This window comes from Trachemys scripta, chromosome 14, assembly GCF_013100865.1.
Source record: "Trachemys scripta elegans isolate TJP31775 chromosome 14, CAS_Tse_1.0, whole genome shotgun sequence".
In the NCBI taxonomy this organism is placed as follows: Eukaryota; Metazoa; Chordata; order Testudines; family Emydidae; genus Trachemys; species Trachemys scripta.
Window position 1 is genome coordinate 31,311,513 of NC_048311.1, and position 15,996 is coordinate 31,327,508.

Consider the following 15,996-nt stretch of genomic DNA (forward strand, 5'->3'; position numbering starts at 1 on the left):
GCAGACCTGCCCTGAGCTGGCAGCAATGGTGGTCATCTTCAGGATGACTCGTGTGAGCCAGGCCTTAGCAGCGAGCAGCCCGGAGGGTAGAATGCTCATGTTTAAACAGATTTGTTATCACCCCGCAGCACTGCCTGCTCCTCGGGGGAGCAAATTTTCCTAACAGCAGGCTGGCGACGCTGACGGAAGCAAGCCGAGAGGCTCCTCCTAGGCAAACTGCTTAACGTTTTGCACATTTCTGAAGCAGAAAAGACTACAGAGGGACTCCCCCATCCAGGTCCCCAATGCAACAGAGCGACGCCCACACACGCGAGCTGCTCGCTAAGACCGCCCTTCAGTCTATTCGGTTAATTCATCTGAAGTTGCCAGCTCCTCCACCCCCGCCTGGCAGGGCCGCAGGAGAGGAAAGCAGGACGCAGGTCCCACTGACAGCTGATACATTCATTTCTGACTAAACCTTGGGGAAAGGCACCCAGAGTAGGAAAAGCCGTCAGAATTTCAGCCATGTCAAATCAAACGCCTCCGCACTGGAGACGCGCTGATGAGGGCTTGGAGGAAATTGGAGGCAGCTAAATTATATTATTAAACGAAGGGCAGAGGGAAAAAGCTGGAGGATCGACGCTTCTCCCCCACCGAGATGCACACAGCTTTCCTATTCATCTCTGACATTAATCATTAACACTCCCAAGGAAAGCAGCGGCTGCGGGGGGTGAGGAGCGCTGCACTACGAAACGGTTCGATGGCTGAACATCTCTATGGCAAACATCAGAGTCACTCAGGTGCTCGTTTATTGGGCATTAGAGCATCACTTTAGCAATTCCTAGCCGTCAGGTGTGCGCACTGGAGAGACGTATGCTCTTTAAAACCCTTCCCTGATTCAGTTTTCCTGTGCTCAAACACCACTCCAAAAATATGCCATGTGTTTAAAATGACCTGACTATGGCTATTGGAAAGTCTGGGCTTGTGTCACGGCTAGAATCACTATGACAGAGCGGCGTCTCCAAGCGAACCTGGCGTTCTACTTCCTACCAGCTCAGGAAGGTGCAGCACAAAAGAACATAAGAACAGCCAGACTGGGTCAGACCAAAGGTCCATCTAGCCCAGTATCCTGTCTTCCAACACTGGCCAGTGCCAGGTGCCCCAGAGGCAGTGACCAGAACAGGTAATGATCTAGTGAACCATCCTCTGTCGCCCATTCCCAGCTTCTGGCAAACAGAGGCTAGGGACACCATCCCCGCCCACCCTGGCTGATAGCCGTCGATGGACCTAGCCTCCATAACGGAGGACATCTGCCCAGCAAGAATCTCTCTGAGGGCCCAATCTTGCAAGCTGCAGAGTATTCGGAGCCCAAACGCCTACACTGCTCTTTTACAGCCCTGTAGCCAAGCCGCATGAGCCAGAGTCAGCCGACACGGGCCAGTCGCAGTGTAGAGATACCTCCAAACAGGCAAATACTATTGGCTCACTGTCCTCTTATCAACTCCTCAGCTCTGTCTGCCGGCCTACTGGAGCAGTAGTGGAAAGCAGAGAGTGGGCATCGCTGATAAAAACTTTTCAACTGCAGCCAACAGAAAAGTCCAACAGCAGTAAGAATTTCTTCTGTTTTCCAGACCAATTTAAACTAACCCATCCGCCTATCTCCAATCACCCTGTAAAGCTTCACACACCATTCCGAGATCAAGAATAATATTTTGGAGAGGCAAGAGTGTGCATAAAGCTTTAAATGTCAGGATCAGACACACCCATGTAGCTTACCTGGCACTTTCAAAAGTTGCAGATGCTGACTTCCCAATAGCCCCAAATCCAACTCCAACAGCTAGACCCTCTGAAAGAGAGAGAGAGAGAGAGAGAGAAACACAAGTTAAAAACTCAGATCAGTCAAGAAGCTAGATGGACCAAGCCTCTGCCAGACTAGATAATCACAACAGTCCCTTCTGGCCTATAATCTATGAATGTGCTGAAATCAAGACCAGGGATGTGGGTTGATCTTCCAATTTCTTTGAATGGCTGTTAAACCCATGTCATTTATTTTCCTTTTTATAATGAGATGAGGTGCTCAGATACTGTGGCGCTGTGCACCACAGAAATGCCAAATCAATCAGTCAGGCTCTCAGTGGAGAATTCAGAGCCTTTGCCACCAGCACATTCCCTCCTCCTCGTAAATACAGTCAGACAAATGCCACACATGCTCACACACAGGCCCCGTCCAGTATTCTACACTCGGAGTCCAAAATGTTACAGATTCCAACAGCTACAAGAGCGCTGGGCAGTTTCTGTAGAGCCATGTTGTATTTTTCATCATCAGGAGAACTCTCACGCTCTCGCTCTCTCTCACACACACGGAACAAAGCCCCATGGCACATCCTGGGCAAAACCATGCTCCTGTTGTTAAGCACATTTCTTTATGAGTTACCGGTGGCTCATAGAGACTTGTTTCCTTAAGTAGTGGGACAGAAATCTGCGGTAAGCTAACTTCATTTACCTCGCTCCATCCTAACATGTTGCGTCTACAATACAGCAACAGAGAGATAAGAGACCTATTCACAGTGTGGTTGATTGGTAGCTTACTGAAACACACGAATTCTCAACTCTCTGCTAGGCACTCTTCTAGCAGGTGCATTTTCTTTCCTACAGGAGTCACAAAGCTGTCTAATTACAGTGGCCACACAGTCTAACAGGAGAGAATGGTGGTTAGACCTTCAGGCAGGTGCAGGAGGCCTGCAATTTGACATCATTATGTACCTTTGGTTCCAGCCCCAGAAGTGATGTTTGCAGCAACTCCCGGATAATTAGCCTATTCTTCTCAGTTCACTTCCTGCCTTTTCGATTTTCTTCACAAACTCTTCCCAACCGCTCCCTCCCCAGCAATTCTTTTTCTTCTTTCAAAACAAAAATTATTCTCTACAGTTTCAGAGCAATGTAACTTTGTTTCTTTACAATTCACTTTTTTTTTTAAACAGTCTACCATTGCTTCTCTCCAAGCGAGAGAGAGCAAAAATAAAATTGGACTTGTATAATTTGACGCTGGAGTAAAAGAGGGTTTTTCACAACCTCTGACAGAGACAAAATGGCTGACTTCTACTGGGCAGGCATCTTGATGCAACATCCAAGATGGCGGAACTTTGATTAAGCTCCCAATAGTCTGGACACTTCTCTGAAACTTAACTGAACTTTGAGTGTCTGAAAACTGCAGCTCAAAGTCTCAGAGGAGCAGGGTCTTTTCATGACGATGGTGGTCTTTCACCTTTCCAGTCAGCTGGAAAAACATAACTGCTCGTTCCATAGATTTGGGCGTTTCCGTTTCACCCTTTCCCCACTCCAAGCTGAAAATGCAGAAGTTGAAACAGAGGTCTTGGGACCTCTAAAACTTTGGTTTGAATTTTGGGCAAAGATACAGGATAAGGCCAGAGAACCCCAAATCAGCCAGCTCATCCTAACCATAAGGCTACAGAGTTATAAATCTTTAAGTGTCCACTGATGAATAATACTGTTGTACGGTAATTCCACTGAGTAAAACGGAGTTACTGCAACCTGAGATCCAACACTAATGTGATGGGCACATTACAATGCCAAAGCCAGATAGATAGTACCCTTGTGTGGAATGCCAATAGAGGCTCCACAAGGTGTTTAAGAATATCCCCCCTGGAATAGATGCAGACAACATGAGATGTGAACAGAGAGCTGACACAATGCTGCTACTTCCAAATAGTTTGCACCTGCAGATGATAAAGGGCTTAGCAGCTACATCCCTGTTTCACATTCACACAGCAGGGTGGGTGGTTCAGCAAAACTGTTTGGGGGTTTTCCACTTTAAAAACAATTAATGGCTCAGAGCTGTGTCCTTGAATGAAGCCATTGAGATGGTTTGGATGGCTGCAAGTCTGGTGCTACCTTTCTGAGCTGTGACAGGAACAGAAGTGAATCTCCCAGAGGGCAGAACTCAAGTAGCCAAAGCGCTGACGTGATTAAATTATGGAAAGAGCCTAGACACCGGGTAAGAAAAAAGCAATAATTACCACGCTCTGAAGTGGGAGTCAAAAGGAGTGAAAGAAACTTGCTGGTGAAATTAATGAAAGAGAAGCACACATTGCACATGCACTGGAACACAAATAATGGGGAATTAAGATCAACAGATGGCGCGTGAGGAACTGCTTGCTGGGTGGAGAAGCCGCAGAGTGAGGATGGAAGCTGTACTGTGGACCAGGTGCTCTACCAAAGGGTAAAATTAGGAAGGTAATGAAGAACAGAAATTGGCAGTGGCCACAGACTCATTACACTCACAACTGGGAGAAGAGAGAATCTGAAAGTCTCTCAATTAATCACCGTCCAGATTCATAACTACCTTCCCTCCCGCAACTCACATACTGTCCGAGCCCTGAATAGTTCCACCCCACATTCTTCCTAATTCCTGCCTGTCCGTCCTGGATGCAAATAGAATGGATATAATGACATGCACGTGCACCCAAATACATGTGGCGTGCACATACGCAGAGCCGAGAATTTATTTGCAATATTGAAAAAGCGACCACGGAACAAAACATCACCACTTTTCTTCAGCCTCTTCTGTAGCTGATGTCAAAGCACCTTAAGCATATTCATTTATGCAACCCCCATGTGAAGCAGTTAAATACGATCATCCCCACTTTACAGACAAGCAAACAGGCACAACGGAAGGTTAAGTGAAAAAATAACGTGCTATCAACCTCACCGTGTTCAGAGTTCAATGCAAAACCAGCCTTCTTCCTTCTCTAGAATGTTTCACAAAACCAAGCTACTTCTTCTACAGGCTGGGAAGGAAGGGAGAGAAAAAGATGGCTGTTTCTATTTTCACTGTTGAGGAGGTGCTCAGATACGATTGTCTTGGAGGCCAAACAAACACAGGACTTAGATACAAGGGCAGAAGGATAAGGGAAGCACAGAACCATCATTACAGTTTAAGACCCAGGCAAATAAGCAATCCCAGTTTTCTGGTTTGGGGGACGCCCCTCCCTCGCCGAGCTCAGGCTCCAACCAGAGCCCAAATGCCTAGACTGATATTTTTAGTCCCATAGTGTAAGCAAGTCAACTGACCCGGGCTCCGAGACGCTCTGTTGCTAGTTTTTTGCTCTGTAGCCACACCCTGAGAATACTGAAGCTGGTTAAGGAGCAACTTCTCCTATGCAATCACATGAAAATGTTGTCTGGTGTATTAGTCTTCTAGATTACAGAGAAGTTGATTCCACTGCCTTAGACAGCTCACGTGAGGCGTGTTCACAGGCCGTTGCAATACAAATCTATTAGAAGCGCTACAAAACATATGAGCCTTTAAGATGCAAGGTGGGGGAGGTAGTTGTGACGGAGCGGGGCGGATTTGACCTGGGAATGTTGCAGGGGGGTTGCATTGGGGATGGGGGACTTCCCTTGAAGGAAGCTACCTGAGCTGTAACCTGAGCCAGGAGGGGGGGTTGGGAGAAGTGACACCTTCTGGCCTGGAGACTGAACAAAGGAGAGGAGGAACAGAGGGGTGGGGGGGAAGAGAGCTGTTGGAGGAGGGTTTTTTTCAGTCTTGGGCTGGGTGGTGCAACGCAGGGAACCCCAAGCTGGGGTCTAAGCTCCCTAAACCCCCCAGAAGGACTTGATTGAGGGGTTCTGGTTGTACCTACACACTCTGCTTGGGACTGCGTTCCTGTCATCTAATAAACCTTCTGTTTTACTGGCTGGCTGAGAGCCACGGTGAATACCAGGAAGAGGGGGGCAGGGCCCTGACTCCCCCACACGCCGTGACAATAGTATCTTTTATTGGATCCACTTCTGCCGGTGAACGTGACAGGTTCTCTGTAGTTTGAAAGCTTCTCTTTCACCAACAGAAGTGGGTCCAATAAAAGGTATTACCTCCCCCACCGTGTCTCTCTCACATCCTGGGATTCACACAGCTACAAAAACTCTGTAAACAACACATGAACCTTTCAAACATTACAACGAGAAGCAGTTAAATACACAAAAATGCAATAATCGGGGTTTAGGAGCAGAGCCTTGCTAGGAGTTTGAAAGGATTTGGAGCTCTTATGAATTGGATCAAGGCCCAGCTACTTGAAAGTCAGCACCTGTGCCTAAGACCACCTGCAACGTTGCGTTCCTCCCTGGGGCAAGCAGATCACAAAGACCAGACCGAAGCATAAGAGAGCCAGGGATAAAGAATTCACCAACAAGGGGACCTACATGGAAAAGTAAATTTCCAAAGGTGATTGGAGACATCGAAAGTCAACGGCCATTAGGAAATACTGCAAAACCTTGTCGTCTGACAACACTTTCCCACCATAACTAGAATGACATTCACAACATCAACTACCACATATCCTTCCCTTCCCTTTAAAAAAAATTCTACTCTGAGCAGAACTTCCTATAACTTGGTAAAAATTACCGGCATTGGATTACCGGCAACAAGGGCGACCGGGTGATGGAGCCCAAAACTCCATGCAGTCCACTAGGGATTTTGTTATTGCCAATCTATTGTATGTGGTAGTCATTCAGATGCTTCAGCGACATTGGCAGAACTAAACCCTAAATTAAAATAATTAGGGTTTCACTTAATCCCAGTCCAACAGGAGCAGTACAGATCCAGTTTCAAGAAACCCAAACTGGAAGGGAATTTAATGCTGGTAGAAAAATGGTGACCACATCAGCTTCGCTGGAACGGCCCCATCAATACTCCTCCCCATGAGGAACAGAGAGGAGGGTCAAGAGGTTACTTCAGTCTCTAGGGCTCATTCAGAATTTGGACTCTCTTCTAAGGCTTTTGTGAGACAGTCAGCTGTCCACGGGGACCTTTTCACACTCAGCAAAGAACATTCAGTATCCTCTTTATTGGAAAGTTGGGAAACTCAGTGATCAGAAATGCAGGAGAGAAGTGGGAGAAGCCTTCTAAATGCATGGCATCTATCACAGCAAGTAACTGAGAACGTTTCCTCTGCCGAATACATTTTTCAGGGCACCAGCAAAAGTGTGTGTGTGTGTGTGTGTGTGTGTGTGTGTGTGTGTGTGTGTGTGTGTGTGTGTGTGNTGTGTGTGTGTGTGTGTGTGTGTGTGTGTGTGTGTGTGTGTGTGTGTAGTCGTCTAAATCTCAGATTTTCCTCTGCCACTGGAGAATTCTCCTAGGTAGCTGGAAAAACTGGAATGAAATAGGAATGAAAAAAATACTCCGAGTGTGTCATTCACAGCTAAATATCATCCCAGTCTAGTTGAGCACTCCATATCTATAAGTCATTCCTTGGTAGCTGGAGTCTCATCGTATTTTTAACGTGGACTGTTTTCGTACACACGCTCTTTGTCTGCGATGGCGCAGCGGTGGCTCATGTTTCCCTTCAGATGTCATACGTTACATGGTTTGCGTTTTTCTGAAGTACCTGGAGTAAAGGTGCATGATCACTCCTACACAAAATACCAGTCTGATACAGAGGTGCTTACTGCTCACAACTCCGCTGACATAGGTGGCCTAGGTGAAGCACCCACTGAAGGGAGCGCAAGGCACTGCCACAAAAACAAATGGGTTTCAAAGCTCCCCAGGCAAAAAACAACCAAGCCTTCAAAATCCTTGACAATGTTTGGCTGCTGGTGTGCTGAGAACATTACCTGTCATGCTGACCAGCATTGTCTCCTCCTTATTTCTTGTACCCTCTCCTGTCTGTATCTACCTAGTGTGTTTTCTGGAAGCTCTGTGAAGGAGGTACTGCCTTTTTTGTTCTGTGTTTGTACAGCACCTAGCGCAATGGGATCCTGGCCCATGACAGAGGTTCCCAGACGCTCTAATGATACAAATAATAAAAAGCATCATAAACATGGCTTAGCCGTGATATTTGCTTGCACCACGCTGTTTCTGTATGATTATCAGCTAGAAAGAAAACCCTGAAAAACTCAGTTTAAGAACCTGTGTTTGTGAACAATTTTCCTCCCGCAATTCAAACCGAGGCAACTGGCGGATTCTAGCAGGTTCTTGTAACACAATTACTCGACCTTAGGCTGCCTTTCCCATGCTTGGCAGAGCTCTGGAAAGGTTCTGGCAAATGGGAACTAAGTGATTGATTCTTTCATTAGCCAGACGAACTGAGCAGGGAAAAAGAAAGGCAATAAGCAAAGTGGAACATTTCCTAAGAGCACAGGATAAAAGCTATTGCACGTTAATTTGTGCTTCCTTGATGCTGGATTCCTGCAGTCTCCAAATGGTTGACATGCTGGGAGGAAACCGAGACTGAACAGCCCTCCAGGGGAGGATAGGGCCCTGCCTGAGAGATGGCTCCCTGTAAGGTGAAATGGGTGATGTAACATCTCCCTCACCCAAAAGCCTACACTGCCTTGATAGGGGCAGAACTACCCCAACCTCCACCATTCTCTCTTTTCCTGCAGGTGAACTGCAGCCGGGCTCAATGGGAATTCTTCCCCTCAACCTGCACTCAGGAAAGAAGCTTTCCCTTTCCGGTTCCTCTTGCATGTCTATTGACTGGTTTTAGCAACTGGATGTTCCCCTCTCTCTGCAGCAGTCTGAGCTACGGGACAACACAGCAACCCCGGCAACACCTGTTCCCCCTTGTGGCGACATGAGGTTACTTCTCACACAGGAAGTGGTGCCATGTACGTGAGGCTGGCTCCCTTTTCAGCCCAAGAGAGAATCTTGTAGCTTCCCAACATGATTCACTATTCACAGAATGAGACCACTTCCCTTGAAAAGGCTTTTAGAAGTATAGGGTTGTATAACTTGACTTCTAGCTGTTAAGTTCCTTGGTTAATCTACTTGCTGGAGTGTTACATTAAGGATCTCTGGACCCCAGGACAGCTCAGACACCAAGATGCATTGCTCTTTACCATAACAGTTCATCGCTATGTATTATGCCTTTCATTCCCCAATGCTGGTCTCTACTGTGAAGAGCTGAAAACCTACAATACTGAGTGGTGAAATTCAATGTGCATTTGCAGGTAGCTACTTCCCCAGAACACCTCCCACTTTACAGGGCTGGGAGTTCACATTTGCAATAAGTTCCAGAGGGTTGGAGGGAGAAAGAGAAAAAAAAAATAAGGTGCAATCAGAAATCTCCAACCCTGGAGACAATCCCACGTCTTTAATTATTGTTACTCTTTTGGCCAGAGCAGTTAACCTGCAAGACGCTGAAAAAGGCTATTTCCATTAGGAGGAGAAATTGATGATGATCAGGCATTTCTTTAATGCAGTCCTGTTTATCTATAAAGAATGTGCAAAAGCCTGTTTCCTGGAACATGGGAAAAATCAAACAGCAGCTTCTTTGCTCACAGTTCTAATCCTCTTTCAGCCAGCCTCGTGCCCAACAGCTCTCTCTCTGCCTCGCTCCCGGTGCTTCTCCGGCTTCCTTGCAGCCTTCTCTGTCTGCTTCTAAGGTGTTTCTGCTGCTTCTGTTTCATTCACACACACACAGCTGCAATCAAATCAGTCCCCTGCTCCTGCACCATCAGACCCCCAGGAACTCGTTGGGCCACATGACCCAGCCACTGCCAGGCTTACATGCGGTCTAGTCCTTCGGTGGTGATTTTCCTTTGCTATCACTAAACAAAGGGGCATTTAAGTGTTCCCTCATGTTGCCTGAATGGAAAACCGCAATCACTCACTCCAGCTTCAAGAGGTGGTGTGACTGCTCGTAAACCAAAGATGTGCTTGGCATGTCATCATCAACACCAAGGGGAACATAAGTGATTAAATATAAATTATGCCAGGTTTGGCGGCTTTTGATGTGAATTCATTTTCAATTCTTTATGTACTATCCTAGCTTCATTTCCCAAACATGGCTCCAAGCCCTCCCCTGATGCCAGCTTTCTAATGCATGCTGGATTGCCATTGAGACAGCATCTCAGAAACCAAGTTCCTAGACACAGCAAGGAAAAGAAGGCACTGATCTATATCACTGACCCATCTTGTAGGCAACCCATGACACGGAGAAACTTTTCGGGGTGTATAATTAAAATAAAAGGAAAATTTAGGTTGAATGCCTGGATAAAATTCCTAACAGCAAAGGGTCTACTCAAATAGAATAGGTTCCCAAGGGAAGGGGAGCAAACACCATCACTTGGGTGGTATACAAGCAGACAGGACAAATCTGTAGGAGACGTCCCGCAGGAGAACTTTCCCCCTCTCCGATTTTTAGAATTCTATGACATTGGTGCAGTTGGTAGCCTGCACTCCAGGACTGGAAGAGCAGGAGATGCTGCCGTAGAAGCTACATACATGTGCACTGGCAGAGGGGCAGTAGGGTCAGCCTACTTGTTGTGCCGCTAAACAGAAAGGACTTCAGGCTCCATGCTGTCAATCTGGCACCTTTCACCAGAGCTACAGGAGAAAAATGAAGCAAAAGACAACCATCTTAGCTGTTGCCAAGAGAGTGCTTATTTAGCCTCAACAATGGGATTTTGCCTCTCTCTTGGGCTTGCATGGTTTTACACATCAAGATGTTTTCTCCTTATAACGCAGGGGTAAGCAACCTGCGGCATGCGAGCTGATTTTCAGTGGCACTCACACTGCCCGGTCCTGGCCACCAGCCCGGGGGACTCTGCATTTTAATTTAATTTTAAATGAAGCTTCTTAAACATTTTAAAAACCTTATTTACTTTACAGACAACAATAGTTTAGTTCTATATTATAGACTTCTAGAAAGAGATCTTCTAAAAACGTTAACATGTATGACTGGCACACGAAACCTTAAATTAGAGTGAATAAATGAAGACTCGGCACACCACTTCTGAAAGGTTGCCGACCCGTTATAATGCATTAACCCGGGATCATGGACCAATCCTGCACGAAAACAACAGGATCACCTACAAGCCTTTTGGGATTGCAATGTTTTTGCAGAGAGAGGCTTGCAACCTAGTTCCTTATCCAGAACAAAGGTTTCAGAACAGCAAACATCATGATAGTTACAACGCTGAAGGATCCCTACACAGAATAACCTAACAAGTGACTGGTGGTAGCTTGGTACATGGGTATGAGGCATGGAGTACCACTGCAGTGTAGATGTTCGCAAGTGAGCGTGGCAAGCACAATTTCACAGAACTTGGACACTCAGGGTACACGCACATTCAGTCTGATCCCAAAGCCCGCGCAAGTCAGTGGGAGTCTATACATTAACCTCAATAGGCTTGAAATCAGGTCCTTCATCACTCCATCTCCCTCCCACCACATTTATGAGCTCAGAGCACTTTGACCTTACACGCACACCAGGCTCACAGCAAACATCGGAGAACTCTAGATAAAGTCATACAGGACACACTGGATCATGTCATGACTTCAATGTGTGATTAGAGGCTGGGAACCGAGTTTCAGGTGCGGTTCCATGTTTGTCTCCTCTCAGGCACTCCAGATCAAATTATGCCCAGTTTACAAGTAAAGGGATGTTCTGTCTAATGTCCAGCCCCACAATCTCATTCCAGGATCACTCATCTAGTTAGGGCACAATGGAGACGTCTCCCTCAGGGTAAAGATGCTGCAACCAGAAGTTAGTGAGCAATTCTGCAGATGGTGTGGCACTCAGGAAAGGTGCCCTGCTCACTCTGCCGTAGCAGTGCTGGCTCTGCAGGGCTACCAGGAGTAAGGAGAAGTAAACAACTGATTTTTCCTCAATAAAATAAGCAGGACTGAATCTAGGCATGCACAGGAAACAGACCAGTACAGACAGAGGGTGGTATATTCACAGTCACGCTTCGAACTACAGTCTACAAGAGAATCACAGCTCCTCCCACTGCAACATGGCACCAGGCACAGAATACAAATATTATTCCAGAATAAAAATATTACTGCCATTGCACGTGTGCAGAATTCATGTCCCCCATAGATTTCTTTGCTTCCCTGCAGAAAAATGACTTTCTGACAGGGAAGCTGCAAGAGCAGTCACACACTACTCCCTAGCAGTGCAGGTACATTGTGTCAGACACCCAGAGCAGCTGGAGGAGAGGTAAATCACCACGGTGATGGGGACATCCCAGCCAGTGGCTCCTACCCTAAGCCGGGATCAGCTGCTAGTCCCGGCTGGGCTGGAGGAAGGAGAGGACGGGACTTCCTCTTCCCCTGCAAGGACTGGTTGGGGCTGTGTCAGACCCACCCCCAGAAACCTCCCCCAGCTGCAGGAAGCTCAGCATCCTCCCCTGCTTCCTGTCCCCATCGCTCTGCAGTTGCGGGCTGGAAGGGTCACTGTATGGGGTGCTGCTCCCCTATCCTCCCAACCCCCAGGCATCTGGAACTTCCATACCCAGACCCCTCTGCCAAACCTCACCCCATACGCCCAGAACCCCCCTAGCACTCCATACCTGAACCCCACCCCACTGAATCTCAACCCCTGCATTTGGAGCCTCCCTGCACCCAGACCCCTACCTCTGTGCATCCAGATCCCCCCACACCTAGACACTGCCCCCCGAGCTGCCTGCACCCCGATTGTCCCGCACAGAACCCTCCCCCACACTGAGCTCCTTCACACTTGGATCCTGCCTGGTTGAGCCCACCTGCCCCACACCTGGTGCAGATAGGCAGGGCCCCAGGGTGTTTCTGGAGCAGGCCCAGGCCTTGTGCTATGTCAGGGTTGGGTGCAGCCTCACCGCTGAGTCCATGTCCCAGGGGTGGGGGGCTGCACGGTGAGCTTCCACCTTCGTGCAGCCAGTGGTCTGTGCTCCCCACTGCCATGCTGGAGCCTCTCCATTTATTTATTAACAAATACAATTTGCAGAATTTTAAAATTTTTGGTGCAGAATTTAAAATTTTTTGGCACAATGCCCTCAGTAATATATATAAAAAAATCTCCTTTGGTGCTCCGCACACCTGGCATGAGGCAACACACTCCTATGGTAAAGCCCTTATACCAGGCACATTGTAAACCCGAGGCGCAAGAGCTAGTGGTCTGAGCACAAAACTGAGAACCAGGAATCCATGAGTCACAACCCCAGTTCTGGCTCTGGACAAGTCTTGGTGTGTCTGCCTCAGTTTCCTCATCTGTCAAATCAGGAGAACAGTACTAACAGTGGAGTTGTGAGAAGTAATGCTTGTAAAACGTTCTGAAGATTAAAAAGCTCTCGCTAAGGTCTATTATAATATGACTGAAGAATACTACCTCGCATACATTTGGGGATATCCAAGGACTCTGAATGGCTCAGATGTTAAATCAAACCCCTAATTAAGAGGCCCATTCCCTCCCCCACAATCCTAGCTAGCATAATTAATACAGGTATCACATTTAATTATGATAATTTGATGGTGTCAACACTGCAATCTCCCTGAGCTTCTTTATTACCGAGTTGCATATAAGATCTCGCCCTGCAGGAGAAGCAGTGTCAATGGATTCTCTCTCTCTCGCACACACGCATGCACCTGTTCCAGCTGGTTTGTTTTTGTAGGGTTGCTTGACAGCACTGATTTGTAAACACGTTTGCTACCACAGGGTTTCTTGGAGGTGCCAAGCCATGCACCCCCAATACTTATTACTGAAGGGTAATACTGAATAATTGTATAGTAACCAGTGTCCATTATACTTGTAAGTTAGCAAAGTCTCTCGTTACCTGTTAAGAAACCTCTGCATCTTTGCTTGGGGAGCAAAACACCCCCAGCTTCCGTGTACTGCACAGGTCCATCTTAGCAACGTATTTGGCGCCCATTACCAGAGTGTCTGTGCAGCTCCCAGTCTTTAATGCAATGATCCCCACAGGTCGGGAAGGGAGTACTATTTCCTTTGTGACAAAGGGGAACTCTGAGGCACAGAGAGACGAGGTAGCTTGTGCAGAGGTAATCTGTAAATCGAACCCAGGACTGCTGAGTCCCAGGCTAGCACCCTAACCATTCGTCCACCTTGCTCCTCAGGGGCTGGGAAGAGGCGGGATTAGTTCTGATACTTTTCCACTCAGTGATGTGAGCTTAAAATTCTTTGCTTCACAGATCCACAATTCTTTGTGCTGTAGCAATAAACCAGATGTTCTCTTAACGTACACACACACTTGAATGCCACTAAAGAGGAACGAAGCTTAAAAACTTCATTCTGGAAGTTACACCGAGATAACCCAAAAATTAATTAACACCAGAAGCCAATGAACATCACTTAACAAATATGCCTTTGAATCCTGCTGATCTGGATGGTGGGTCTGACGGGAACAGTAATGGGAGAAATCAGATTGTTTAACTGGGTCCTTTAAGCCAGAAAAGAGACCAGCAAGAATTGATAAAAACGGGTGACCAGGCTCAAATTTCAGTAGCATGAGTTCTGGTGCTAACCCTTTCCTGGGAAGGGCAGCACCAGGGCACAGCGTGACCTTTCTAAGGGCTTGTCTACACTTACAGTGCTGCAGGGGTGCTTAGTAAAGCCACTACCTATGCTGACAGGGGAGCTTCTCCTGTCAGCGTAGGTACGTCATCTCCCCGACAGGTGGTAGCTATGTTGATGGGAGACGCCCTCCCATGGACATAGCACTATCTACACTGGGGAGTGTCCCTCAATCTCACAGATCTTGGGAGACAGACCAGAGCTCGCTTACAGACAGCCCAACCTGAGCAAATACTCACCAGCAACCACACACCAAAAACACTAACCCAGGAACCTATCCTTGCAACAAAGCCCAATGCCAACTCTGTCCACATATCTATTCAAGGGACACCATCATAGGACCTAATCACATCAGCCACGCCATCAGGGCTCCCTTCACCTACACATCTACCAATGTGATATATGCCATCATGTGCCAGCAATGCCCCTCTGCCATGTACATTGGCCAAACCGGACAGTCTCTAGGCAAAAGAATAAATGGACACAAATCTGACATCAGGAATCGTAACATTCAAAAACCAGTAGGAGAACACTTCAACCTCCCTGGTCACTCAGTAACAAACAAAGGTGGCAATTTTGCAACAGAAAAGCTTCAAAAACAGACTCCAACGAGAACCTGCTAAGCTTGAATTAATATGCACACTAGATACCATTAACTTTGGCTTGAATAGAGACTGGGAGTGGCTGGGTCATTACACAAATTGATTCTATTTCCCCATGTTAAGTATCCTCACACCTCTTATCAAATGTCTGAAATGGGCCATCTTGATTATCACTACAAAAGTTTTTTTTCTCCTGCTGATAATAGCTCATCTTAATTAATTAGCCTCTTAGAGTTGGTATGTCAACTTCCACCTTTTCATGTTCTCTGTATGTATATATGTATTCTTACTATGTTCCATTCTATTCATATGATGAAGTAGGCTGTAGCCCATGAAAGCTTATGCTCAAATAATTTTGTTAGTCTCTAAGGTGCCACAAGTCCTCCTGTTCTTATCACTCAAGGGAGTGGATTTTCCACACCCCCGCGCGATACAGTTATACCGACATAAATCTGTAGTATAGACCAGGGCTCCGTCTCATCACGGGAGGCAGGGAGTCTACGGATTACATTAAAGGAACAGAGTCAGGACTGCAGGATCACTCCACTAGCTCTGCCACTGATTCACTCTATGAGCCTTGGGTAAGTCATGGAGGGGCTAAAATTTCCAACCCTGTGTGCCTAAAATGGATCACAAGAGGCCTAAATACAGATAGGGGTGCCCAACTGGGCTTCCAGATATGAAAATGAGGCCCTAACAATCTCCGTCCCTCCATTTATCTCAGAAAGATGGGCTCAAGTTTGAAATACCTGGACAACAAGGAACCACCGGTTCAAATTCTGGGAACAACCACCCAACTCTTCCTCATTCGGAGACAGAGCGACTGAATTCCATACAGCTTACTAGGTGTTCATCTTTTAGGAGTGTTGTTATAGCCACCTGGGTCCCAGGATATCAGAGACACAGGATGGGGAGGACTTGTGGCACCTTAGAGACTAACACATTTATTAGAGCATAAGCTTTCGTGGACTACAGCCCACTTCCTTGGATGCATATCCGAGGAAGTGGGCTGTAGTCCACGAAAGCTTATGCTCTAATAAATTTGTTAGTCTCTAAGATGTCACAAGTACTCCTGTTCTTTTTGCGGATACAGACTAACACGGCTG

General features: G+C 46.9%; 1 protein-coding gene across 4 annotated transcripts in view; it reads right to left on the reverse strand.

The window, feature by feature from the left end:
* The window catches only part of SLC39A11 (solute carrier family 39 member 11), a 260,526-nt gene that overhangs the window by 64,127 nt on the left and 180,403 nt on the right, over window positions 1–15,996 (reverse strand). For all 4 annotated transcript variants that reach the window (XM_034789978.1, XM_034789976.1, XM_034789980.1 and 1 more), the window contains one exon: window positions 1,756–1,825. In XM_034789978.1, coding sequence (XP_034645869.1) covers window positions 1,756–1,825 — 70 coding nt within the window. The remainder of the gene's footprint in view (window positions 1–1,755; window positions 1,826–15,996) is intronic.